The sequence below is a fragment of the Drosophila ananassae genome, chromosome 2L (assembly GCF_017639315.1).
Source record: "Drosophila ananassae strain 14024-0371.13 chromosome 2L, ASM1763931v2, whole genome shotgun sequence".
Lineage (NCBI taxonomy): Eukaryota > Metazoa > Arthropoda > Insecta > Diptera > Drosophilidae > Drosophila > Drosophila ananassae.
In genome coordinates this window covers 27,165,634-27,192,138 of record NC_057927.1, presented here as the reverse complement: position 1 = coordinate 27,192,138, position 26,505 = coordinate 27,165,634, and the positions used below count along the sequence as shown (strand labels likewise).

Here is a 26,505-nt window from a genome sequence, read left to right as displayed (position 1 = left end):
ATCGCGTAATCGATGAAGTCTGTCATTATCACGAGCCCCAAATCGGGTGTCAGGGCAAGTCAATAAGCGAAAGTTACAATGGGCGACATGTCAGTGAAGGCAATAACAACACTTCACTCTTGGCCAAAATCTGGCATCAATAAATAAATTGTTGGTAAACATTAGAAGGGAAGTAAAAAATTCAAAATATAAATATGCTTAAAAATGGTTATGCTTAACAAGAAATTGAAACATACAGTCACTCAGTTCGCCCTAAAACTTAAGGAGTAGGACTCCCATACACATCTAATCACGTTTCTGGCCACTCAGAAACAATGGCCGTCAGTTGGGCTCATTCTCTTTTAGCCTAAAACTTGGAGTTTTGATGGCAGGAAGCCGGAAGGGTCAGGACGCAGGCAGATTCAATTTGACAGTTGCAAGAATTCAATTTTCTTGTCGCCATGTTGCGGATTAGTTTCGTGCTCGTCCTATTAGAAGCGTCCTGTGAAGTCGACAGCCGCAGTTGGACATCATTTCGTCGCAACGGGATGACTGCGGAACTGCCAGCAACAGAGCAAGTGGCAAGACGGAGCGTGCAACTTACCAATGCACACGCACAAATGAGAAAAGTTGCAAGTTCCGAAATGTGCAGGAAACTTTATCCAGCTGCTGTTCTGCCTCGCTGCGGAGGACTCTGTTACTGCTTCTGAAGATGGCCAGGATCGTGGTTTTGCGGCTGGTCCTGGCCCAACTACAGTCATGGCCAAATAACAAAGTTCGTGGCCAAGTCATGAGCGTGAGGCATTGAAATTGACGCGCCAACAATAGGAATAAAATAAAAAGGAATATCTGGAAACCAGAAGCGTTGCAAATGCAACCGCAGCTGCAGTACATACAGAAAGTTGCTTCAGTCCTCCTCAATGCATCAATTCATCAAACTGATTGACAGCTTGTGGATTTAGAAGAAGTATTTTTGATGACTAGGAAAATATTTATTGAATAATTTTCTTGGCAAAGTTTGTTATGTTTTCTATTAAACAAATAAAGCCCACAGAAGTTTGTTTCCAATTAAAATTTATATTAAATTGTGGTTTAGGATTATCTTTGGATTATTTCTATTTTTTTGGATAAAAACTAAACTAAAAACTGAATGGTAAAAACAACTTTAAAGTTTAAGCCATTATGAAGCAATACTCAAAACCAAGCCAGCGTGGCAGCCCCTAAGAGTAGCCTTGAGGCTTAATTTGTCATATGCATTCCCCGCAATTCAATTCATTTCATCCACAAAGGATAATTGGAAGCTGGAAGGGAAGGATGCTGGATAATGGGGACCAGATACTGAGGCAGATGAAATGACTGATAGACCGGAGAGTGAAAGAGGCTCAGCCGAGTGACTAAATGCTTAAATACCAAAAACACCAAACGGAAGCTGAAACAACACGCACCGACAAACCGGCTACAATTCAGAGAATGGAAAACAATTTTCTGGCAACGTTTTGGGCTCTTTGTGGCAGATCTCCAGCCACCCCGCGTCCCCAAGTATACCTCCTCTGTCCTCGGACAACCCTATCGCCTCCACCCACAGCAGGACCCACCTTTTTGCGTTGTTTACTGTATTTGTTGTGACAGTGGGACCCCGAATCAAAACCGAAGCCGCTTGATGGATTACAACCAAAAGGCGGCAGCATCACAAGTTTTTCCCCTCAAGCCATTGTGGGTGTGGCTAGGTGGGCGGTTTGGGCCGGGTGGGCCGGGCCCAAGAAGAGAAAGAAAAGCAACAGAATCGAAGGCTGCTGCACGATTAGGCTTTTGTTTGGCTATATGTCGAATTTCTATGGCCACACCCAATCCAATCCTAGAGACAGAGGCCCTTTGTATCTGCGGCCAAAGTGATTTGTGTGCCCTTGGGGTATTGGCAAGTACGTTTAATGAAGTGAAGGGTTAAATTTGCCAGGGACCTTGTCGGGGGTCTGGGGTCCTGCACCAAAGAAAATGCCAAGTGGAGAAGCGGCTTAGAAATACACAAAAGAGTTATACCAGCAAAGGAAATAAAGACGGAAAATCCCCCTCCCTTTAGCCGATTCAGTAGGAGAAAGTGCTGGTTGGCTGCTTAAAGCAAACAGACAGTTGTATTTTAAAGTTTAGGAAATAAATTTTAGAAATTATATTCCTTATTTGGTAGTATTTATTGATAAAGTTTTATAGAGTGCCTTTAAATAATTAATTTAAAAATAGCAATACCTTAACTCATATTATACATAACATATGGGTGGGATTGGATTTTCAATACATTTTTTATTTTATTTTATTTTACAGCCCTAATCTTGTCAGAACTAGGATCTATTTTTTTTTTGATAAAACTTAAAGTGGCTTTCGCAAGCTGGTTTATTTTTCGCGAAAACTCCCCTGCATTGGCAGGGCAACTAAATCATTTATCATAACGAAGGCTGCAGCGCATTTCTCTCGAGTGGCGTGTGTGATTGCGGCAAAGTCGGCCCGAAATCCTGACTCCCAACCGCCCCCCCGTCATAGCATATATAGCCATAAATCTGCGGACTGGGCAAAAGTTGCGGATATGCGAAACGGCAAACGGCAATGGCAACCATTTGTCTAATTTTAATGGGCATGCTAATAGAGCCATTGCCTGGTCAGCCGGACACCTGACCCTGACCCTGCCAAAGAGATCCTACCACCGCCGGGACGGTGGGAGGCTTTGGCAGGCCCAGGTTACGCCGACCGGTCGGCAGACTTTTAATTTATGTGCTGCAAAAAGTTTTTGGCTCATTAAATGTACCTCAAAATGGTAAATGACTTACGGGATCCGTGGCCCAGAAGCTCCGTTGCCGAGAAGATGAAGATGCCGCTGCTGCAGACGATTGACTTGGTGGCTTGGAACGTGCTCCGTGCCCTCTTGCATCATTTGCTGAATTGCCGCTACGTGCCGCATTATCGGCCACAAAAAATCTCGGCCAGACGACTTTGCAACAACTGGCTATACCCCGTCGGCCCCCTGCGCTATTGATGGGGTCGAATTTTTCGGTTGCGGAAATTGCCAAGACGCTCGACCATATTCGGCATTGGCTTTTTAATGAGAGTCGGTGTGTTTGGGCTTCCTCCGATCTATCTTGGGTCAGTTTCCGCTCTTTCCACCATCATTTGTTAATGTTTTCCCCAAGACATTTTTCAAAACAAGCCCCCGAAGCCCAAAAGCAGGCAGTAGTCGTACCTTGAGACTTTCTGGTATCTGTTTTGAAAATGCTTGACAGATAAGATTATGGGAGTACAATGAGGGAAAAAGCCCTTCGGACTACTACCATTAGAAAGACTAAATTGAAAATACAAATCATTAAATGTAAAATTATTACTCCTTAATGGCTATAATCTATTTCAAATATTGACGGTCTGTGGGCGTAGTTCTTAATCTTCTCATAGATAGCGCTTATCTAGCTTTCTTCTAATTAAATTGTATTATTGCCATACTGCCGTGCCACCAATAAATATTTATCTTTCTCAGCCAGCCAGTCCACATATGAGTTTAGCCAAGCAAGCGCTTTCGTTTATTTATCACACTCGAACGCAACCCAGCCAAAAAGGCCATTTTCCGCATTTATTCAGCCATCTAATGAGAACTCGAGCCAGAAGAGCGACCAGCTCCCATTAACGTATACACTTTTATATATTTTCATTCGCATACGCTTTGGGCAAATTTAATTTTAAAAAGCAAACCCGGATATACATATGTACGCTGAACCTCAATCAGCGAGAAATGCCCGCAAAACACGGCGGATAAAGCTGCATTTTCTCCACCACTGGCCGCCTCCCCATATTTACCCAATCTTGCCGCTTAACACACCTGGCGCACCTCTGTCTGGGTCAGTGAAAATCCTACACCTGAGGGCAAAAAAATAGCTAGGAGTGATAATATATTTTCAAGTAATTGTTAAGCTGTTTTAGAAACCTGCACTTGGAAGAGTTAAATGAAGAGTGTTGGTTGTCTAAGCCACTTTTATTCTGTCAATTATTCACCTGAAACTTGTATAATTATGTAACTTTTAAGTATATTCAAGTAAATTTCCCTTAAATACCATGTTGTTCCCCTCTAGTGTAAGCATAATTGTATGTGCTTTTGTGGCCAAAACTATGAGGATGTTGTTGATGTGGCCATTGTTGCTTGTGCTGCAGTTGCACCTAACGCTTTTGTGGCCCAACGCTCCGCCTAGCTGGGCGCTGCTCGCTGGTCAGTTAATGTAGTTGGCCTGGTCAGCAATAAAGTTGTGTGTTTTATTAGTTTCTTCTGGTGGCAGGACTGAGGCTGGCAGTGCGTTTACCGCTGATTGTTGTGCTGTAAATTGCATTTGTGGTCGACAAAAAGCATTTGCCAGCCAGGTCAGGCCTCTGTTTCATTTGTTCTTTTTTAAACCTTTGAATCTACATACATATATGAATGTGTGTGTGCGAGTCGGGCAAGGGTTTGTTGTTCATTTAAATTGCCATTAGGTGTGGCTTTTGTCTGACTCATCCTTTAATTTAGGGAAATGCCACAGCATTACGGTTGCCATTAGCCAATGCAGCTAGCAGCTAGACAAAAATAAACCGGGAAATAAAAAAAACGACAAAACATAAGCGGCAACACTTACATATGTACGAGCCAAAGGATACAGTTGCACATTTCCGTTGGGTTTTCTTTCCTGTGAGCGATTTTCGTGTAACATTTTTTGCAGTTGCCGTTGTCGTTGTTTCTTTTGGATTTATTTCAGTTTTTTTTTCAGCTATGTCTGTGCTATATGCTTTGCACTAAATATTCAACACTTCCTCCTCCATTTAGCCTCTCAGGTTGCTCACTTTGGCCTTACTTTTTCTGGTTTTTCTAGCTGGTGCTCTGTTTTTGTCGGGGCCAACAGCTCGGGAGGTTTGTTTTTAATTAAAACAACAATGCAATGCCAGAGCCACATTTCCGTCCGGCATCTAACCCTCTTTTCACCTTCCTTTTTCACAGCCCCCGATCCCCCACGCGATGGCGATGCAGGCTCACATATTATTTCCCACTCACCCAGTGACTGAGTGACTTGTTGCTGTTGCTGTTGCTGCAACTGCTGCATGTTGGTAGTGTCGCTGCCGTTCCTGTTGCTGCTGTGCTTTACTTTTGCGCTTACAATTTCATTTTACCCGCTTTTTGTTTCAGTCCCTCTGGCTCTGACTCTGACTCTGGCTCTGGCCAGAGTGCTTTGTTTTGGCCCTTGCTCGCTTGCTTGTGTGTTTTGTGTGAAAAGTGATAAGTGAAATATGCTTTTTCAGCTGCATTTTCAATTTAGTCGTTCAATGCAATTTCAATTGGATATTGCCAATGGCCAAGTTACAAGCCAGTCGATGGATGGAAAGGTGGTAAAAAAATGGCGGTATATCCAATATACACCCTTTGAAATGTTCAAAATGAACTCGTTCGCACAGGAACTCGCTTAATTGAGACTGAAATAAAATGAATTCTAGCTGCATTGTTTGCAGGTCGTACTAGCTTTATGACACGACATCTGAATAAAAGCGGATTGCGCCAATCATGTTTATACAGTGAAAATATTTTTTATTAAAAATCTAGATTGCAGCCAGTTAAAAGCGCTTACTTCTAACGAACTCTATTAGCCCAATCTCAATAAATAAAATAATACCTTTTGAGGAACATTTTAAATGAAATATTGTGTTTTTGACACTTTTAATTAAGAAAATCATAGGAGTGGTTTTTGTTACAGGCACTTCTTCGACACATATATTTTAATTAAATTAAATTTTCTTCAAAGTGCATGTTTCCAAGGCGTTTAGCATATGGGTATGGGGTTTGGCACTTGGCACTTTCAATTCCCCGTCCTGCCTGGCAGTTCGCTGAACTTGTTGACTAATTTCGAATTCAGATCGTGAACCGAAGTGGCCACCACCTGACAGACACGTGACACTATCTACCCCACGGGTCCTTGCACCAAAGAGGTGGTGCAACTTGGGCGTGGCCAACAAGTCCTGGGCCAAACCCTATTGTTTGCCGCCAGCCAAGTACCTCAATCTAGTGGGTGGGCCGGGCCGGTCTGGTGCCAGGGCAGGTGCTGTAAAAAGTGCATTAGTGCAGATGATAATCTAAGGAAATGGTCATTTAATGCAACTCTAGCAGAGGGATTGACGATAGTTAACCTAAGCAGGCCACCGGGTCGATAAGTCAGGTTAAACTCAGTAGTCTCAGATATACCCCACTTGTAGGTTTGGCCAGTTTTCAAAAATCCAGTCTATATTACACTAAATCTGGCAAAACATCGTAAATAAATTATAAAAAATTGTAGGTTTGTAAATTATTATTTTTTTGAAATAGTTCGAAAGCTTGTAACATATCGGACTTAAACCCAATACCCGAGAAACGAGAAAAACAATGTCGTTTAAGAAGATGCTGTTTGTTTGCATGGGTAAGCAATTTTTCTGATTTTAGCGATTTTCAGGGGATTTTCACTTTTCGTTCGCCCGTCTAGGCAACTCATGCAGCTCCCCAATGGCTGAGGCCATTATGCAGAATCTAATGGCCAAGACTAGCCTCTACTGGGAGGTGGACAGTGCCGGCCTGAGGACCTGGAACACGGGTCGCAAGCCCCACAAGCGCTGCATGCAGACGCTGCGTGAGCACGGCCTGCGATCTGACCACTATTGTCGCCAGGTGAGTGTATAGTTTATCGGGGGAAGTGGAGGAGTCTCAATATATCATCTTTCAGTTTGCTGTTAACGATTTTCATTACTTCGACTACGTTGTGGCCATGGACGAGGCCGTGTACAACGAACTGCTATACTGGGGGGGAGTGAACCGTGCTTTCGAAAAGAACTGCGAAATATTGCTGCTGAGTGCTTTTGGCAAAAACGGTCAGCCGGCCGTGATATTCTCCCTCTCGCCTGTAAGTTGGAAACAATACTAGTAATAATGGAATTTTCAAATAATATTCAAAACTTCTGTAGACTCGGAAGCTGAGAAACTTCCGGACCGCCTATTACCAGATCAAGGATTGCTGCAAGCAGCTGATTCTCAGCCAAAAGGTAGACATTTTTAGGTACGAACTGCCCAGCTCCGACGATGATATTTACTTTGCCAACGTCGCCAACAATTCGAATGCTAAAAAAGCCGCAACAGCCGTCGGAAATGCGATTCAGACATTGGGGGACCCTTCCGTCACCGAGAGCCGTCGGGGTCGGGCCGCGAAGAAGGGAACCGGCAAAGAAAGTGAGATGCACGTTGTCACCCCGGAACTGAGGTCCTCTGGCGGACGGGTGGGTCCACGCACTTCGTATACGACGAGCTCCCAAAACTCTAGCTATATGCCCGGGACCGTGGCACCGTCTGACTACAATACTAGCAAGATGGACCACAACATGCAGTGCAGCAAAAACTCTCGTGGCATGCAGCGAAAACTGTGCCAAAAGTGCGGACAAAAATTCCTTGCAGCGCTTTGAACCTTCGGTGAATATTGGTTGACTAGTTTTATGCCAAAACACAAAGAACACAGCACTCTTGACCTTCGATCACAGTATGTCGCGTATAAATTTGAACGTGAATGGGTGGGTTAAAAATAAATATGACTGTTATCTGGCAGCTGTCCGCTTGTCTCGGTTACGGATTTACCATCCCGTCTAATTGGCTTAGAAAAGGCCTATAAAAGCAGGCCATTCAAGTCGGGCCCTCGAGTTCCCACACAGTTCGATGAGCATTTGAGACGCTGCACGGCGAGTTGCGGGTAGCTGAGCATGGAGAGCACTCATTTTCCGGAGACGCCATTGACTTTGGCCCTCACAGGGCCCAGGTTCCAGGCCCAGTCGGGCGGCAATGGATCCGTGCTGGACAATGTGAGTTACTGATGACTAACTAGCTCCAATGTCCGTGAAAACCCCTCAAAGAAACCGCAATCCATATTGCCTCCCGTACATCATTAAATCAATTTTTTATTCAGGCGTTCAGGAAATTTGTTTTGTGGTATTGAATTTGTGAAATGTGAAAACTAATTGAACTTTAATTCAATTAATATAATTAATAAATAAGACTGTGGTGACATATGAACATACTCATAATTACTTTAAAAAGAAAAACACATTTCAATAAATCAGAAAATTCAATTTAAACTTCAAAAACTTTATTATACTGTTAGAAATTTGGGACTCAATTTGTAAATTAAATGGTTAAATTAATCAAATAATTCTATATAACATACCGACAGGTGCTGCCCGATATGGCACACCTGGTGAATCCCTACTGGAGTCGCTTTGCCCCAATGGACCCTACAATGAGCAAAATACTCGGCCTGTTCACCCTGGTCATCCTGATTATATCCTGCTGCGGCAACGGAGTGGTGGTCTACATCTTCGGCGGAACCAAGTCGCTGCGCACGCCGGCCAATCTGTTGGTCCTGAATCTGGCCTTCTCCGATTTTTGCATGATGGCCTCCCAATCGCCGGTGATGATTATAAATTTCTACTACGAAACCTGGGTCCTGGGACCGTTGTGGTGTGACATTTATGCGGCCTGCGGCTCCTTGTTTGGATGCGTTTCTATCTGGTCGATGTGCATGATTGCCTTCGATCGGTACAATGTCATTGTAAAAGGCATTAACGGCACACCCATGACTATCAAACTGGCCATTATGAAAATCCTCTTCATCTGGCTGATGGCTGTTTTCTGGACCATAATGCCGCTGTTGGGCTGGAGTAGCTACGTGCCGGAGGGAAATCTGACAGCCTGCAGCATCGACTATATGACCCGCCAATGGAATCCGCGATCCTACTTGATAACGTACTCGCTTTTTGTCTACTACACGCCCTTGTTTATGATCTGCTATTCATATTGGTTCATTATCGCCGCCGTGGCCGCCCACGAAAAGGCCATGAGGGAGCAGGCCAAGAAGATGAATGTGAAGTCGCTGCGCAGCTCTGAGGACTGCGACAAAAGCGCCGAGGGAAAGTTGGCCAAGGTCGCCTTGACCACCATATCCTTGTGGTTTATGGCCTGGACGCCGTATCTCATTATCTGCTACTTTGGATTGTTTAAAATCGACGGCCTCACACCTCTGACTACCATTTGGGGAGCCACTTTCGCCAAGACGAGCGCGGTTTACAATCCCATCGTATATGGAATCAGGTGAGTAGAAAATTCTTACTAGGGATCTTCGTTTACATAGCCTTGACCTACACGTCGAATGAGTAATTTTTCGCAAACTATAGTAGCTATTTATGAGAGTATTTGATAGATGTTTATAGCCTTACAGAGGGTATTATAATTTTGGTCAAAAGTGTGCAACGCAGTGAAGGAGACATCTCCGACCCTATAAAGTATATATATTCTTGATCAGGATCACCTCCTGAGTCGATATAAGCATGTCCGTCTGTCCGTCTGTCCGTTTGTACGCAAACTAGTCTCTCAGTTTTAAAACTATCGAGTTAAAACTTTGCACACACCCTTCTTTCCTTTGTAGGCAGTATATAAGTCGGAACGGCCGGGATCGGTCGACTATATCCTATAGCTGCCATATAACTGATTGATCGGAAATGCTATAACTTCGTTGTTTTTCACTATTGAAGGATGGGACTTTGGGCAAACTTATCCGATCTGCCAAATTTCATAAGGATCGGCCGTCTTTATCCTATAGCTACCATATAACTGATAGATCGGAAATGCCATAACTTGGTTGTTTTTCAAGTTAGAAGCATGGGAGTTTCAATGGATTCCTCTTTGGGCAATATAAATCAATATGCCAAATTTCATAAGTATCGGCCGACTATATACGATCGGCTATATATCTAATAGTATAAGCTGCGTGGCGCCACCTAGCGGACTGCGACTCAACTGCAAGGGTATATAATCTTCGGCTCCGCCCGAAGTTAGCTTTCCTTTCTTGTTTTTTATGGTTATATGGCAGCTATAGGATATAGCCGACCGATCCCGGCCGTTCCGAATTATAAACTGCCTGCAAAGGAAAGAAGGGTGTGTGCAAAGTTTTAACTCGATAGTTTTAAAACTGAGAGACTAGTTTGCGTAGAAACGGACAGACGGACATGCTTATATCGACTCAGGAGGTCGATTTTTTGATATTTTATATTTTATTTATTTATAGTACTAATAAATATACGTACTAAAAAATAAAAAATGTATTGTCATACGTGTCGTATACGCATTTTGTATGATTTCATTTAGAAACAATTTAAACTAGATCTTGTTTTGTTTGTCGATTTTTTTTATTTTTCACTATAACGTATGGCGGTAGTACAAAGCTGTACAACGAGTACAATATCCTCCATATGTATAAATATATTAGACTATTATAGCCAAATTACTGATGCTTTAATATAGTTTACGAAAAACATTTTCCAATTCCTCCAACACAGCCATCCCAAGTACCGGCTCGTGCTTAAGGAAAAGGTGAGTTCCTGAATGAGGCCCTTTGTATTTCAATATGCATTTCATTTTATTTTCATTTGGTCCTGACAGTGTCCCATGTGTGTGTGCGGCAACACGGATGAGCCCAAGCCGGATGCGCCTGCCTCCGATACGGAAACCACATCTGAGGCAGAATCAAAGGCTTAAATAAGAAACGAAAATACAAACGCAATTGCCTGCAAGAGGCACAAAAATTCGAAATAAAAGTTATACGCAACCATCATAAATTGATGCAAAAATGTAAAAAAAATAAATTAAAATATAAAAGTAGGTTATTAGGAGACAATTGCTTTTGTAAATTCTCTTTACAAACTAGACAGTCCCTTAGTTACTAGATAAGAAGGTTAATTAATTGTTTTATACCCCCAAGCTCAGTTTAATTAAATCACAATCAATACTGCTTACGGTCTGTAATCCATCGAATGAGCAATGAAAGCTGTGTCAAACTATTGAACTTTCAAACGAAAATTTGCATATTTTTGACATGCTACTCAGACCAAGAATTCTCATTAGCTAGCGCCTCGAAAATTCGCTCATTTCTGGCTCGTCAAGGAGCGCCATACCATGGCGGAGTGCCTGGGCCCAGGACTCCGGCCCGATTCATCTTCATTGACACACATTTCCACGCAGCTAATGTCGCTATTTGCTTTGTGCCGGTTTTGTCTCGCGTCTAATGATTATAATTACGAAACAGTTCGTGCCCCAACCCGCCCACAGGGCCGCACATTTGCCTAATGAGCACTAGACTGTGCCACCCACTATCCCAGCCCACCATACCAGCCACCCAATCCTCCCAGACAGGGAGAGATGAGACTGCACTCTCGAGGCCCGAGTCGACTGTCTAATTAAAGTAGTACATGCCATAGGAGTACAGGGGTGGGGGACTTAAAGAAAGCAGACTTGACGCCCGCCAGCGATTGGGAAAACCGGAACCAGGAGCCAGTTCCTTCGCCATTCCAATTCAATGCCAGATTTTAAGTCTGCTCGCTCCGCTAATCACCCGCTCTTCTGTGTGATTTGTAGCTCTCCGGATGTTCTTCAACCTGGTCAGGTGAAGGCTGGTTACATGCCTTACGCAATCGGTGAACCTTTCCATGGTCGATCCCATGTAGAACTCGTAGACACACCTGTTCACCTCAGCGTGGGCATGTTTCATAATGCGTTCGGATTTCTCCTTCTCCAAGTTTGTCAATTCATTGTAGTACTCATGTAATTGCGTCTCCGATGCAACAGTTGCCTTCCATGCCTCCTGGATGCGCCACCGGGTGGTAACGTTCTTTTCCGCCGCCATGTCTAACGCCACGCGGTCCCATTGCGGAGGTGAAGCCCAAATCACCAGAAATGCCAAACAAAATGTACAAAAAACTACAGACAGCCAACTCATTGTATACAGTGTGTATGTGTATTTGTGAAATTACTAAAAATCTTCATAAAGTTGTAGTATTTAATTCCCTTCCACTGTGCTCTCCAAACAAAACCCTCTGAACTATAAAGACATTTAGTTTATTTTGAATGTTTCCATTAATTACACTGATGATAACTTAAATTTAGTTCAACAAATTTTCCTACAAAGCAATGGCCTACACTTCCATTAAATCCAAAAATCTACCAAAACAAATGGATGCGCGATGCCCCGGAGCTGGCTCCATAAATGGCCCAGTGTTCGCTGGCCACTTCTGCCAAAGAAGATTTCGCAAAAGTTGTCACCGACTTCACACAGGCCTCGTGTTGGGTTAAATTTCCAGAGGACTGTAGCGCAATATTACAGTGCGAAATAGCCATTTTCAATGAATCCACCAACTCGTTTGCGTCACTTTGGGCTGCGTTTGTCGGAGGTAGCTTCTCCCTGGCGATGAGTTCGAAGATGTTCACTTCCTCCTGGGCCCATCGGAGGGCCACATCTGTGGGGGAGCCCTGGGCATCGATCTGCACAGTCTGGATTGAAAAACAGAGTTAGGAGTTAGTCCACTAATAATATTTGGAAAACCCACCAGTACAGCCAGCAGACACAATGCGATCACCGTAGAAGTAGACATTTTCTGAAAGCTTTAACTCAGCGACTGAAGTACAATTCCTAAGATTTTGTTAAGCCCTCCAGGTGCCTTATCTTCTGTTTGTACCCTGATATAGTTTACAGCCTCCCTTATCTGTGTTATCTCCAGATGCAACGAAGCTCGATAGCCTCAACCTAATTATGTTTTATGCTGTGTGCCATATATTCTGGGACTATTTAGATAACTTTCTTATCAGCGTCCGACGGAAGTGACACCTGAAGATCAGACAACAGTAGCCAAGTGGCTTACGGAGTGTTAAACGCAAACCTACAATAAACACCAACAGGTCGGGAGGTGATTCATCAACATTCGATTTGGATCTGCACTGATTTTAAACCGATTTTATGGAGTGAACTAACGAACTCCGACAGAGGGCCAAGCCGCAGAAATTGTGTTGCCTACTTTGGGGGACACTCACAACTTTTGCATCAAAACAAAAGCCGCAAACCCAAAACAAATTTACATACATGCACTCTCAGATGGTACGCGTCCCCCGCTCCTTTTCACTTTTTGTTTTAGCCAACCAATTTCGGACGTACATATATATACATACCTTCCTCTATATATATATTTAGTTGGGCAGCCGAATGCGGCGGGATTTTATTTTGTGCCTCGGCAATACCATTTTTTGCTGCTGCGTGAATTTCAAATGCCGCAACTTTTGCATTACCAAAACAGAGCTTAGGGGTGGCTGAGTTTGGTTTTAGTTTCGGGGGATGGGTTTTTGGTGGGGCCTGAAATGTTCCTGGTAGGGGCAGATTTTACGGAAAGCTCGCGGCTAACACTAAACGAAACTTTTCAAAGTTGCGGTGCTCCGGCCCCGGCTGGTTGTTGTAATAATGACAACACTGTTACTCAAGTTTCAATCTTGAAATATTTCAATTAAGTGGCTCCAACTTGGCACTCCCTTCCAGGCTCCGGGGGCATTGTGTGTCTTGTGCGTGTGTTTGAAATTTACATTTAATTACATATTTGAATTTGAATTCAAATTCAAACAGCCAGTAGCCGGCTTATCCGGCATTCCGCCATTTATGGCCTGGCTCTGACTCGTTAAGTCAAGCCATTTAATAACCACAGGCCCCGGCTTGCCATTCGAATTTGATTCATATGCAAATGCCATATCAAATCGAATCGAATCGAATCGAAATGGCAGGACGTTGGGAGGACATTGTTGGATAATTGAAGCTGCCCTGCCACATAAATCAACATTGGCGCTGCAATTCATTGAGCGGTCTCGACCCTCACAGAGGGCCAATTGAGAGCCAAATCATGCACTGGAAACAATTCGGCAGTGTCAAGTGGAAAATGCATAAAAGGGCTGTCATAACCCTTCCGAACGGGGGGAGGCCAAGTCAAACGTAGAGAAAATATTTGGGGAAAATGCGTCGAGTTCTTGCGATGGCCCAGATCGACTCAAGTATGCGGAGACAGTGTTGCTCAGTCTTAGCCTTTTTCTAACACGATTAGATTGGATAAAATGGAGCTAAAAGGTCAGTTCTAGCTTACATTGTTCTTAATAAAAAGTGAACTCACTTTTGGACTCATCCATCTCATAAACTATATGCTATTTCTTAATAGATAACTTATAGACTCACCATTGAAGATCTAAACATAAATATAATGAAGATTTCGATACTGCATCTAGCCTTTTATTTTGGCCATCTTATTTAGCCATAACTATCAGATTTTATGTGGTGACGTGAGCAGTGAAGTATTTGCGCCACCCACCAAAAATCAACTAGATAAGGAAGGGCAAGCCAAGGAGGCAACATCAAAATTTGTAATTCCCGATGGGAAATTTAATAAAGCGCCGGAATGCAAAGCTCGGCCAGCCACATCAAAGCATGTCCTGGCGTAGGTCAGGACACTCCCACCCAGGACACACACAAAGGCAAAATAAGCAAAAGGGAATTCCTGCATTGAGCTTATTTAAATTTTATTGCATCTCTGTTGGTCGATGGTCGCCGCTAGCTAGTCAAGGATAATTTCGGATATTAAACAGCAGGATCAGGTGGTTCAGGCGAGGGCAAGTGGTGGGTATCCTATGCAGCAGTCGGAGCAGCGGTGGTGGCGGCAGCGGCCAAACGGGCCTGCCACTCGTCGTCGATGGTCTTCAGCTGGTTCTTGGCAGTGGTCAGCAGGGGCTTCACACAGCGGATCTGGAGCCAGGGCAAGGTGGCGTTGTTGCAGTTGGCAATCGCCTCCTGGGAGTTGGCCACCACATCCTGGACACGCTCGGACAGATCGGCGGGGAAGTCGGGCTGGGCCAGCAGGCGTTCGGCTTCGCGTTGGATCACCACCGACTGGAAGAAGGTGGAAATGGAGGCGCCACCGAACGGAGGAACCGGTGCCACGGGACCGGCTACACCAGCTGCGGCTCCGGTGCCAGCACCGCCGAATACTCCATTCAGGAAGGGATTAAAGGCAGCCGCATAGGGATTGGCAGCGGCGAACGGGTTGATGCCACCCGAAGGTAAAGCCTGTTTAATTGGGATTATTTAGATTCCATTTTTTGCAAATACTACTGCTCCGGCTCACCTGGCTGCTAACGCAAACAATGCTGGCCACTAATAGAGCAGTTGCGAATTTCATTGTGAGTTTTCGGCTTTTATACTCTGAGTTCTCGGGAAGCTCAGTCGTTGGGGCTTGGTCGAGACTAATTGCCAGAACCACTGTGGTGCGGGGCTTATATACGCCATTAAAAACACACGACCGTCTCCTTATCGTAGCATCCCAGCCACGATTGAACTGATTTACATTGTCCACTGTTTGTATGGCAATTACCTGTGCTAAGCCCACTTCGGGGGTTATCTACAGAACAGAAAAAACTATAAAAAAAAGATGCTTCGCGGCTGTTGTTGGGGAAAAGTTGCCATTTCATGCAGTGACGTCACGGGTTTTTTAAAATATTCACAGTCTTATCAGGGACCCTTCCGGTTGTGGAATATCTTTGGCATCTGCAAGATAAAATTCTTTGTTTTGTTAGGCTACTGTGCAGTAATGGTGATTGAAGATTTTAAACAGAGCGAAAACATGTTTATATTACAGAAGGTAATGTGATTCATTCAAAAATGAAAAACTAATATCTAAACAACAAAGTTATAAAGTTATGAACTTAGTGACCTTTATTATATTATTCAAGAGATTATAATTTTAGTTCTGCTGAAAGATATACCAAAACAGTTCTAGAAACTAACATTAAATGGTAATAAATGTATACTGATATCAATTATTAGAATAAATTCCGACTATATTTTCAGGAACGCCCATTTTTCAGCTTTTAAAAATATTAGTCAAAATATTTTACACTTTAGTAAATGTAATGTAAATGTAACATGTAATGTTTTAAAATGGCAGTGTTGATAAACGTCATTTCCACTGGTCTTTTGTTTGATTTTTATAATTAAGAGATCTCTCTATGGCTCTACCATCATCGATATACCTTATAATATTGTCATACACAATACACAAATACATTTTTCGACAAAAATATCAAGTTTTTGAATCAAATTACATTCAAATTTGAAATTGCGCCAAGACAGGGTGCCCATACCGTAACTTATAGTACTGTTCAGTGTGGCCGTTCTAGCGTCATAAGGAAATACCTTCACTTTCGGGGGGAGGGAGCACGCCCACTAAATTGTTGTACACAGCCGAGATATTGATTTTGCAGGCAGCCCGAGAGGAAAACCAGCAACCGACCACCCCCGCGCGCGCGCCACTCTTACGTATGTACATATAGTAGTAGTAACGCGACGGTCCTTCAAACATTACGCATCGCCCAAGGTTCTGGAAGAAAAAATCGAAGATTGCCGTGCAGCTGAAACGCCAAAAGGCAGAACGTGCGGAGCAAGCGAAGCGAGTGAAAGTGCCAGCGAAAAAGTAGAATTGGAGCACTAATTTTCCATTTGTGCCACAGATACCCCGTGACAGCAAACACCAAAGAAGTAGCGTAACCCGCGCAGAGCAGCAGCAGCGCACCCCCAGAGGAGCACCCCCACGCAGCAGCAGCAGCAGCAATAGCTGAGGAAAAGTGCACGCCGCGTAAGTCTTCCAAACGTTAAAAATAGAAACGCAACGCTGTCGCCGTCAATTGATATTGACATTGAAAATCGGTGGAAAAAAAAGAAACCGAAACCGAAACCAAGTCTTGATTGGCAAGTCAACTAACTCAACCAACCCGTTCACAGCAAACGCTTCGCGCCACCACCCAGGCACCACCACCCGACACCACCACCACCTCGATTCATTCATCTTAATTGGAGTAGGAAAAATCCAGCATCACCATGGCTTTCGCTGGTCTGAAGAAGCAAATCAACAAGGCCAATCAGTACATGACCGAGAAGATGGGCGGTGCTGAGGGCACCAAGCTGGACATGGACTTCATGGAAATGGAGAGGAAGACGGATGTGACCGTGGAGCTGGTGGAGGAGCTGCAGCTGAAGACAAAGGAGTTTCTGCAACCGAATCCCACGGCCAGGGCCAAAATGGCAGCTGTGAAGGGCATATCGAAGCTGAGCGGGCAGGCCAAGTCGAACACGTATCCGCAGCCGGAGGGGCTATTGGCGGAGTGCATGCTGACTTATGGGAAGAAGCTCGGCGAGGACAACAGCGTGTTCGCGCAGGCGCTCGTCGAGTTCGGCGAGGCGCTAAAACAGATGGCCGACGTCAAGTATTCGCTGGACGACAACATCAAGCAGAACTTTTTGGAGCCACTGCATCATATGCAGACCAAAGACCTCAAGGAGGTAATGCACCATCGCAAGAAGCTGCAGGGCCGGCGTTTGGACTTTGACTGCAAGCGTCGCCGGCAGGCCAAGGACGATGAGATTCGTGGTGCCGAGGACAAATTTGGCGAGTCCTTGCAATTAGCGCAGGTTAGCATGTTTAACCTTCTGGAGAACGACACCGAGCATGTGTCCCAGTTGGTCACCTTCGCCGAGGCACTATACGATTTTCACTCGCAGTGCGCCGATGTGCTGCGCGGCCTGCAGGAGACGCTGCAGGAGAAGCGCTCCGAGGCGGAGAGCCGGCCACGCAACGAGTTCGTGCCCAAGACGCTGCTCGATCTGAACTTGGACGGCGGTGGCGGCGGCCTCAACGAAGACGGCACGCCGTCTCACATCAGCTCGAGCGCCTCGCCGTTGCCCTCGCCGATGCGTTCGCCCGCCAAGTCGATGCAGCAGGCCGTGACCCCCCAGCGCCAGCAGCAGCCCTGCTGTCAGGCGCTCTACGACTTCGAGCCGGAGAATCCCGGCGAGCTGGGCTTCAAGGAGAACGACATCATAACGCTGTTGAACCGAGTGGATGACAATTGGTATGAGGGCTCCGTGAATGGCCGCACCGGCTACTTCCCGCAGTCCTACGTCCAGGTGCAGGTTCCGCTGCCCAACTAAGCAATTCCCGATCCGATCCTCCAATGCTACCCCATCCCGTGTCCCCATCCATATATATCCCATATAAAAATCTTATCGTACTGGCTGAAGAATGAGATATGTAGTAGTAGTAGATGGCAGATTGGAGAACAATAACCTTACATGTTGGTTTCGCCACCAGAGGCGCAAGTTGGACAGAAGCAGAAGCAGCAGAATATGCAAATATATAAATATATATATAGTTGAATTAGAGGCGGGTTACTACGGTTACGGATTACGGATTACGGACATAACGATATTACGGCTTAGCTAGCTAGCACAGCAGCACGGAAGAAGATTGATTATTCATTGTGGCCATAAAAGCAAGCTAACTAAATTTTATGTGCGAAAATTTTACCAGTTGGCAAAACAATAATTAACAAATTAATTACGAGTTAAATTAATGTACGTACGAATAACTAACTAAATTTACAAAATGTTACGCGCGCAATGCAATGCGACACTTCCTTGCGTTTCCAATTTTTATTCTCAAGCGTCAGCGTTCGAAGCAAACTCTTAGTGCTAAAGTGAAAACAAATTCAAGGCAAAAAATTATATATATTTAAATCAGAATCCGCAATAGGCCAGCAGAAGCAGCTCTAGCGTTCTTGCACACGTATTAAGACGTATTAAAAAAAAAGCAAAACAAGCTAAAAAAAAAAAAAAAGAAAAACATAAAACAAAAAGATACAGAAGCTAAACACTCTAGTTAATTAACCAATTACCCATACTACAGGATCACCCACGAGAAGTGCGTATTTTTTAGCCGTCTTTTGCCATTTTGTTGTACTTTCTCTTCCAACTCCTACTCCTACTCCCAACTTTAGTCCTGCCTTTGACTTTTATCCGGTCTCATCGTTGTGTATTGAAAACCTACCTAAGCCATTGGGCTCTCTATAGGATAATTGCTACAATACCCATCCATGTCACACGCCCACATATACATCCTATATATTTATTATATACCCAAATGAAAATACCTACTCTACCTAACGTATATTTGTGCAAAAACAATACTCCCCACACTCTATTTCAAAATGGCACACAATTTAATGCGAAAGTGTGCCGTTCTCGATGTTCGTTCGTTGTAAAATGTAAAGATACTTCAGGATTCAAGGATAAAGCAAGCGAAATTTGTATCCTACTTTTGCTCCTTTTTATGTGTGTTGTTTTTTTTGTTAATTATATACATAACAACTATATATATATACGATAAAGAAAAAGAAAAAGAAATCAAATATATATAAATATATTTATTAAGCGTATTATCTACATGTATATTTATTATTATGTATTTATTATAAATTATACTGAGCAGCAACGTATAACAATATATTAACGTATTGAAAACGATGATAAACCAGAAAACTAGCGGCAAGTAAACGTAACAGAATCCTCCTAAACAATACCAACAATACAAGCATAAAACTAGTTAAACGATTTCCACAAAACATGTTGATAATAAATAATTGATAAACTGTAAACCCTATAATGTAAGATGCAAAGCCAGTCAAGTCAATCGAAGCATAGCAACTCTTGAAAAACAAAACAGACCTACTAACTAAAGCGTTTACTAACCACAAACTCTAGATCAAATATTATGTATTCAAAGAGGAACCCAAAAATGAAACACAAATAAATAAACGAGAAACAAATAAATGATTAAAATAGTCTCATGTTGGCATATAACGGAACAAGCTATGCAATATATTATATATACGAATTGTATATATTTTATGGAAAAAGATATATACAATAATAAAAAATAATATGTATTTACGTATGAAGCGAAACCCAATTCAGATCCATGCAACTTGTGTTGATAATAAATTAGTTTAAAAATCGGAAAGAAAGCAAAAAATTATATTCGCGACCGAAGATAAAAAACATTTGCCTCGTGGATGGACACAAAACAGAAAACAGAAATACAGTACCGAACATTTCCAGAGGGCCTGCCCTCAGTATCTATCGGCTGTACTATCTACATAAATATTTATCTTTAAAAACACACACATTTCGACTCATCGGCGAGGAAGAGAATTGTTAACAATAATTATTGTAATTATGCATTTGTGTGGGCGGAAATTAAATAATATACATTATAAACTATACACCTATATAATACAATTACGCTAAACTGATGAACCTAATTTATGCAACCAAATTAATAAATTTAATTTTTAATGTGTCTTTCGTTCAAAGTCATAAATGAGAAATGTTTCGTGTTCGCTCTTTGGCTCTTTGGTATTTGCATCTCTGACCTTAAATAGTTATTTACCTTCCAGTGTCCATTCCCCCGCTCCAATCAACAGCCTTGGCCTCGCCATTTGGTCTGTGTTTCGTAACACACTGACTCGGATGCTGCAAGACCTTGAGGGGGTTGTGTTGTGCTGGGTGGCTTAGCAGCGGCGCCACCAATAAACCCGAGAAGCATTGAAATTTTCGATTTTCCGCCCAGCCACACACACTTACATGAGCCACTGAAACGAGAGCCACCCCCAAGCCAGCAGCAGCAGCAGCTTCCCCCTCTTTTGTGTCCCCAATGGGCATGACATTGAAACGTGACGCATCCACCCCAAGTATTCCACCCCAAAAGTGGCTGAGGTCATGCTGTGCCAGGATATGAGAAAGTGATGCTCTGGCTGATGCAATTGTTGTAGGAATTTGACACAATTTCCGTTCTCCAGTTACCTATTTTAAAAGGGCTTTCAATCTTTGTTAAAAGGACAACTATAAATAGGCAAACACTTTTAGACTTTTATTTTCAAAACTTATTGCTTTAGAGATTTTTAGAATGGTTAATATTTGAATGCCTGAGATCCTTTAAAATCGAAGTCAGGAAATTATATATATTGACATAGTCTTATTGGTCCACCCAAATATTATACTATTTAGAAAAAAAATCTATTTAATTAGCAAAAAAATGGGATAATGGTAGTTAGATTTCCAAAATATTCCTGAACTTCTATAGTTATTAATATTTATTTTTCGATGGTGCAACTTTAAAGCTCTTAGATTTGTGCCCCGAATTGTAACCAATAGGGAAATGAATAACAAAGAAATACTCGTGTTATCAGCACTTTAGGGTGTTTTTTATTGAAGGTGCGATAAGACAGTAGCACTCATTATCTCTAGAATACCTAAAAAGAGCTAGGATGGGAGGCCTAGACCACCACATACTCCTCATACTGACTTAGAATCCTACGGTTCTTATGGGACGACTTCAGGGCTTCATGCCCCAAAGTGAGGCAGACAGGCTGCTCCTTGAACACGCCCTGCTCCTGGAGGACAGCATGCGGGGCACAGCGCCAAGGATCCTTGGTGGCCACCTGCCAGTCGAAGAGCTGTTGTCGCAGCTGCTTCAGGGTTCCACTGTACTTGGGCTTATCGGCCAGATTGTTGCGCTCCAGAGGATCCACCTTGATGTCGTAGAGCTCCCATTCGGGTCGCTGGTAATATTGCAGCAGAGAGCGGTACCAGGGGAACGGTGTCTTGTTGATGGTGGCATTTAATATTTGCTGGAAAGTGGGCGAGGTGTAGAAGTCCTGATCGATGGGGAAGTCCGCCCAGAAGTTAAGATTGTGAATCAGCTTATAGCGTCTACTTCGCACCATTCTCATGGGATACGCCATGGTCACCTCATGGTAGTTGTGGCTGCCAAAAACTGCATCAGTCTCCTTTGCGGGAGGTTCTTCCTTAAGGACTGGCAGTATGGATTTTCCAGAGACCTTGGTATCATTGGGTTGCGGTATCTGCAGGGCGTCCAGAACACTCGGGTATATGTCCAGGAGACTAACCATGGCTGCCGTGGTTTCGTGTCGACGATCCTCCGCTTTCGGCGAACTAACAATCAAAGGCGAGCGAATTCCATGCTCGTACAGATTGGTTCGACCTCCGGGGAAAGGTGGCCCGTTGTCGGAAGTATAGATCACAAGGGTGTCGCCAGCCAGACCAGCCTTTTCCAGTTCCTTGAGCATCACACCCACTCCCTGGTCCAGCCGAGAAATGGTCATGTACTGAGCAGCCAGTTCCTGGCGCACTACATCCGTGTCCGGCAGCCAAGGCGGCACCTCCAGGTTCCTCCAATCGTAGTAGATCGGATGCCAGTCCGGAATGCTGCCCATTCCCTCCTCACCGCTGCCCCATCGCTCGCAGAACTCCCCAAATTGCGGTGTTATATGACCACAGCGATGGGGGTCATGGAAGCCCACCAGGAGGAAGAAGGGCTTCTGCTCATCCTTGGCTTGCTTTAGGAACTGGCGGGCGTACTCCTTCATTCGGGTGATATTGCGCCCGATCTGGTTGATCGAGTGCTGCTCCTCCGTTTGCTCGAAATCGAATCTGAAATTGGTAGCCGCACCCACATGTTTCTTGCCAATGATTCCGGTCAGGATGCGGCCGCCACTTTGGTCGCGGAGCCAATTGGGCAATGATCCGGTGTCTGGCAGAACATTGAAGTTGTGAACACCCTGGTGGAGGCCGTACATGCCGCTGGAGTGACTGGCCTGGCCGGTCAGCAGCTGAGCGCGGCTGGGACTGCAGCTGCTCACCGAGGTGAAGGCGTTGTTGAAGAGTAGTCCGCGTTTGGCCAGAGCATCCAGGTTCGGGGTCTGGCAGAATTTGTTCAGATAGGCACCCGCCTCAAAGCCCGCGTCGTCCGCCAGGAGGAGGAGTACGTTCCGGGGCGTAGAGTGGGCTGCTCCAATTACCAGAAGCGGTAGCAGGCACGAAAGCAACCCCATCCTCAGTAAATAAATTATCCAAGAAATCCAATTCAAATACAAACGAATCTGAGCTCGAACCAGAGTACAAGGCAATTCCTCTCGACGTCGTCACCGCACTGAAGTCTGGCTTAGGTGAGTCCCATACTTTTTAAGTAAGCACAGGCCGGGTCTCTCATTTCTCCGTTTCTGCTTAAGTCGCATTCAGTTCCATTTCCAGTTTTAATCCGACGCTCTCACCGCAATAATGGCTCAGCGGGAGCGCGGCCTAGGTACACATTCACTTTGAACGACTTTCTATGGAAGATACTTGGCTATAGTGGACACCCGCTACAGTTAACCCGATGCAGTACACTAACTATTAGTAATCAATAGTATAATTTTAATTGAGCGTTCAAAGGTTTGGCTTGATTTAATGTTGCAACTTTCGTAATTTAATTATGCAATTAAATGGTCTTATTATTTAAGCCCAATCAAACTACTTTGTAGAGAAGCAATCGAATTAGTTTTTAGCTTAAATTAAGATTATTGTAGAGAGACTATATTTATAATTTTATATTTTATATTATAATTTTATTCATAATTTTAATTTCGAAACATCGCTTTAAAAGTAACAGGCTTTACAGGCTTCGTAGATACTATCTACTAATTGGATTCAAAACCCTTATTTAATTTAATAACTATAAAAAATTTAACACAATTTTTCCGATCTTTTTCTTAAATCTAAAATTAAAACATGGTATGTTCTACGGATTTCAATAAGAATTTTTTCTTTCTTAGAAAAATGTTTGGGCATTAATCATGGAATCACAAAAATATAAACATATTAAATTTGAAATTTCAACTTTGAATGAGTATTCCAAAGATATGGTAGCTGCTAGATTCAATTTTATAATTTTACTTGTTACATACTGAATACTACCTCTCCAAAATTATATATTATAAAAAAAAATGGGTGTCAACGCAATTTCTTTTCTGAGGTTCTTTTCCGTGAGTGTACCACGGAAACTGTGGGTGGTGCAACCTATGTTTGTTCTGAACTTTAGTTCACAAAAGTCTAAATATTATGGAGCAGGTAAAAATATGCCTGTGTAATAGAAGCCTATTTGTTTCAATTTTCCCATAATATGGTATTATAGTAATAATAACTTCCATAATATGTATGTACTCCCATATGTGCATCCATATTATCAATTTCTGATATTGGCCATTAGCAGATCAACACGTTGCCTTTTCAGATGGCATCGTGTCCCAACTCAGAAAAGATAAAAGCAGGCCCAGTGCCCAGTGCAAACACGTCAATGTTTTCTGTTCCTACGCCAATCCCAAAGTGCGGTACTACATGTGCATATAAAGTATATCTGTTTGTATAGGATGTGCCTTTCATATACCATGTATAGTATGTGCGCCATTATGTGGCACAATGGAAAAGCTCCAGCGTTAGAGCGTTATGTAAGTGGACAACCCTTCGAAACGAATCATTCACCGACTAATTTTAGCCGGCTCAGTGTCGCTAAGGTTTTGGCCCCTTTTTGCCGCCCATTCCCGGTTGACATTTGCTTGGGTAACTTTGCCAGAACATTCGGTTGAAAATGAAATCTTTAGCAACATGCTGAGTATTTTCCCACGCTTTCCTTGGCAGCACGTGATGTGCAGATTGGCAACATGTTGCCAAGAGATTTCCTCTTACTTTGGCAACCGGCCGAGCAATCCGCTGTGCAGGCCACCAACCAGCTGTTGCAATACGTGGCAGGTGTTGCATCAGCCAATCTGTGGAGAGAGTGAGAGTAGCAACGAGTTCGGAAAAGAGAGAAACAGCCGCGAATGCTGCATGCCAATTGTTCCCTCGGCAAGCCGCCAAACAAGTTCCCTACACATTTCAGATCGGCTATAGGCGGCTTCACCATCTCCTCCAGCGTTCGTTAAACTTTCCAGGCTCTCCACCGTTTTCTGAAAGCAAAACAAGTTCGGGGCAACTGACAAATATTGCACTGATGTTTGCATATTATAAAAATATGGATTTGTCTTTAATCTTTTTTAGGCTCCCTTATCTGCCTTGTTTTTGGCGGAACTTGATAAGACTCAGTGTGGCCAAAACGTTATCTATGCGATTATTTCGTACCGCTTGGCACGAGCCAGGGCAGTGTTTAGGGATATGATAATTAGACATCGACTATTCGAATAGCTTCTGATTTACGTATATAAAATTATCCAAGTTTTTGAATCGTATTGAAAATATATATTTTTCAATATATACAATTATTTTAAATATAAATAGGTGACTATAGTTTAATTTGAGTGTATGAATAATAGCAATATTTTCATGGGTTAAATATTAAAATCATACATTTTTCACACCTCTCTCAGTCACCTAAAACTAAACCAAACCAGTTCAAAATTATTAAGACGACATTTCAAATAACTAGAAAAGGTGTATGATTATGTTCATGTGGCCTAGTCCTTAAAATAATAAATATAATAGGAATCCCATGTTTTGGGGGCACGGCCACTGAAATAGACTCGCAAGCTGTGAGAGACCTTCTGGTCCACAGACCAAGAGAAGGGTATACAGGCCGGAGGGGTGCTGAGTAGAGAAACGACAACGACGTCAGCAAAATTTTTATTAACCCCGGACAGACGGCAGTCGTCCAGAGCTCACACAGTCGAGTCAGTTAGTAACAATACTTCGGCCGCCACGAACAGAACCACACACTTTGAGTCAGTCAGTCCAATCGCCATCCGAAAGCTCTTTCCGAAAGTGTTTGCAAATCAGCGTGGAATTTGTGAAATTGTGCGTTTCCAAATTAAATCAAAAATCAACAAATAATAATAATCCCAACCTAATAATTCTTAATGGCATCATCAGCTGAACATCGTTTTAAAGATTTCTTATTCATAGAACAATAATTTCCATTTGTGCCGGAAATTAATAAAACTCCATTTTGAGTGCAAAGTGCAAAGCGAAAAATTGCCAAGAGACGCAATAAATCATTCGTGACAAAACCAACCATTTACAAACTATTTACTTTTATACTAGTATCTGAGATAAGAGTTGTATCTAGATGCTGTATAGATAAGCGTGTGTGAACTAACATTTGCGAATTTAAACGAAAACACTAAACACCTATAGCTGCAATAGATTGTGCTATCGTGTTGATAATATTAGATTCAAAGGCTTGTTGCCCGAATATTATGTTCGCTGTGTCTGCGGTGCCAAAAGCCACAACAACAACAGCGAAGAAGGAGAAGAACTGTCTCACCGAGCTGAGCCCCAACGTCATGCAACATTCGCCTGTTGTCCTCCCCATGTGTGTGCAACATTCGCAGCAGCAGCAGGTTCCCATGCTAAATACTTTGATGTGTATGCGTATGCGTCGCTGGCATAACAACAAGATTCACTGCACCAATTGCTTCAATACCACCACCACTCTCGGGACAGGTCCTACTGGTACAAAGATCCTCAAGCTAAAGCTGAAGCGCTCCAAGTTGCTACGAAAGAAGCGCTACGATATTATTCGGGGCTCCATTTACCGCCACCGCTTTGGTTTTTATCGTTTTTGAGGTAGTCGCCGGAACAGAGGACCCACCACATAGATTTTACATCAAGGAGCAGTGAATTTTGTCTCATCATTGGAACCTGCTTACCAGGGCAGCACCATGATGGAGGGTAAGCATTAAAATGCAATTTTATAACTTTATCTTTTAGTTTGCAATGTTAAGATACTATTTTCATATTCATGTTGCTATATGCTTTTCATAGCAACATATAGTATAGCCTAGCAACACTTACACACTTACAGTAGCAACTTGTTGCCAAGAGTGTCATTGACATTCGCCCCACCGAGGCCGACAAGTCGACCCACCGACGAGCCCTCTTTATTAGGCCTATAGTAATT

General features: G+C 43.3%; 7 protein-coding genes across 9 annotated transcripts; 3 read left to right on the top strand and 4 right to left on the bottom strand.

The window, feature by feature from the left end:
* The first annotated feature begins 6,189 nt into the window (after window positions 1-6,189).
* LOC6505861 lies at window positions 6,190-7,588 on the top strand. Its single transcript, XM_001964468.4, has 4 exons — window positions 6,190-6,419; window positions 6,483-6,664; window positions 6,720-6,896; window positions 6,958-7,588. Exons 1-4 carry the CDS (start codon window positions 6,386-6,388, stop codon window positions 7,447-7,449), a joined length of 885 nt encoding a protein of 294 aa, XP_001964504.1. The 5' UTR covers window positions 6,190-6,385; the 3' UTR covers window positions 7,450-7,588.
* A 109-nt stretch (window positions 7,589-7,697) lies between these two features.
* Window positions 7,698-10,701, top strand: LOC6505863 (opsin Rh2). The gene is made up of 4 exons (XM_001964469.4): window positions 7,698-7,839; window positions 8,208-9,124; window positions 10,369-10,402; window positions 10,472-10,701. Exons 1-4 carry the CDS (start codon window positions 7,741-7,743, stop codon window positions 10,565-10,567), a joined length of 1,146 nt encoding a protein of 381 aa, XP_001964505.1. The 5' UTR covers window positions 7,698-7,740; the 3' UTR covers window positions 10,568-10,701.
* Window positions 10,702-11,239: 538 nt separating this feature from the next.
* LOC6502719 lies at window positions 11,240-11,804 on the bottom strand. The gene has a single exon (XM_001964470.4). The coding sequence runs from the start codon at window positions 11,802-11,804 to the stop codon at window positions 11,382-11,384; it is 423 nt and encodes a 140-aa protein (XP_001964506.1). The 3' UTR covers window positions 11,240-11,381.
* Window positions 11,805-11,907: 103 nt separating this feature from the next.
* Window positions 11,908-12,507, bottom strand: LOC6505662. The gene is made up of 2 exons (XM_001964471.3): window positions 12,412-12,507; window positions 11,908-12,355 (listed from the first exon to the last, which is right to left on the bottom strand). The coding sequence occupies exons 1-2, from the start codon at window positions 12,454-12,456 to the stop codon at window positions 12,026-12,028; spliced, it is 375 nt and encodes a 124-aa protein (XP_001964507.1). The 5' UTR covers window positions 12,457-12,507; the 3' UTR covers window positions 11,908-12,025.
* Window positions 12,508-14,385: 1,878 nt separating this feature from the next.
* Window positions 14,386-15,157, bottom strand: LOC6505661. Its single transcript, XM_001964472.4, has 2 exons — window positions 15,013-15,157; window positions 14,386-14,954 (listed from the first exon to the last, which is right to left on the bottom strand). Exons 1-2 carry the CDS (start codon window positions 15,064-15,066, stop codon window positions 14,517-14,519), a joined length of 492 nt encoding a protein of 163 aa, XP_001964508.1. The 5' UTR covers window positions 15,067-15,157; the 3' UTR covers window positions 14,386-14,516.
* A 791-nt stretch (window positions 15,158-15,948) lies between these two features.
* Window positions 15,949-20,104, top strand: LOC6505864 (endophilin-A). Of its 3 annotated transcripts, XM_044714063.1 has the most exons (4): window positions 15,949-16,202; window positions 16,261-16,332; window positions 16,394-16,518; window positions 16,665-20,104. In XM_044714063.1, the coding sequence occupies exon 4, from the start codon at window positions 16,761-16,763 to the stop codon at window positions 17,868-17,870; it is 1,110 nt and encodes a 369-aa protein (XP_044569998.1). In that variant the 5' UTR covers window positions 15,949-16,202; window positions 16,261-16,332; window positions 16,394-16,518; window positions 16,665-16,760; the 3' UTR covers window positions 17,871-20,104. The 3 variants fall into 3 exon arrangements, with proteins under 3 accessions (XP_044569998.1, XP_001964509.1, XP_032305524.1); XM_001964473.4 differs by having other exon boundaries at window positions 15,949-16,332; XM_032449633.2 differs by lacking the exons at window positions 15,949-16,202; window positions 16,261-16,332 and having other exon boundaries at window positions 16,339-16,518.
* An 849-nt stretch (window positions 20,105-20,953) lies between these two features.
* Window positions 20,954-22,750, bottom strand: LOC6505660 (N-sulphoglucosamine sulphohydrolase). The gene has a single exon (XM_001964474.4). It carries the CDS (start codon window positions 22,628-22,630, stop codon window positions 21,053-21,055), a length of 1,578 nt encoding a protein of 525 aa, XP_001964510.1. The 5' UTR covers window positions 22,631-22,750; the 3' UTR covers window positions 20,954-21,052.
* Window positions 22,751-26,505: the final 3,755 nt, after the last annotated feature.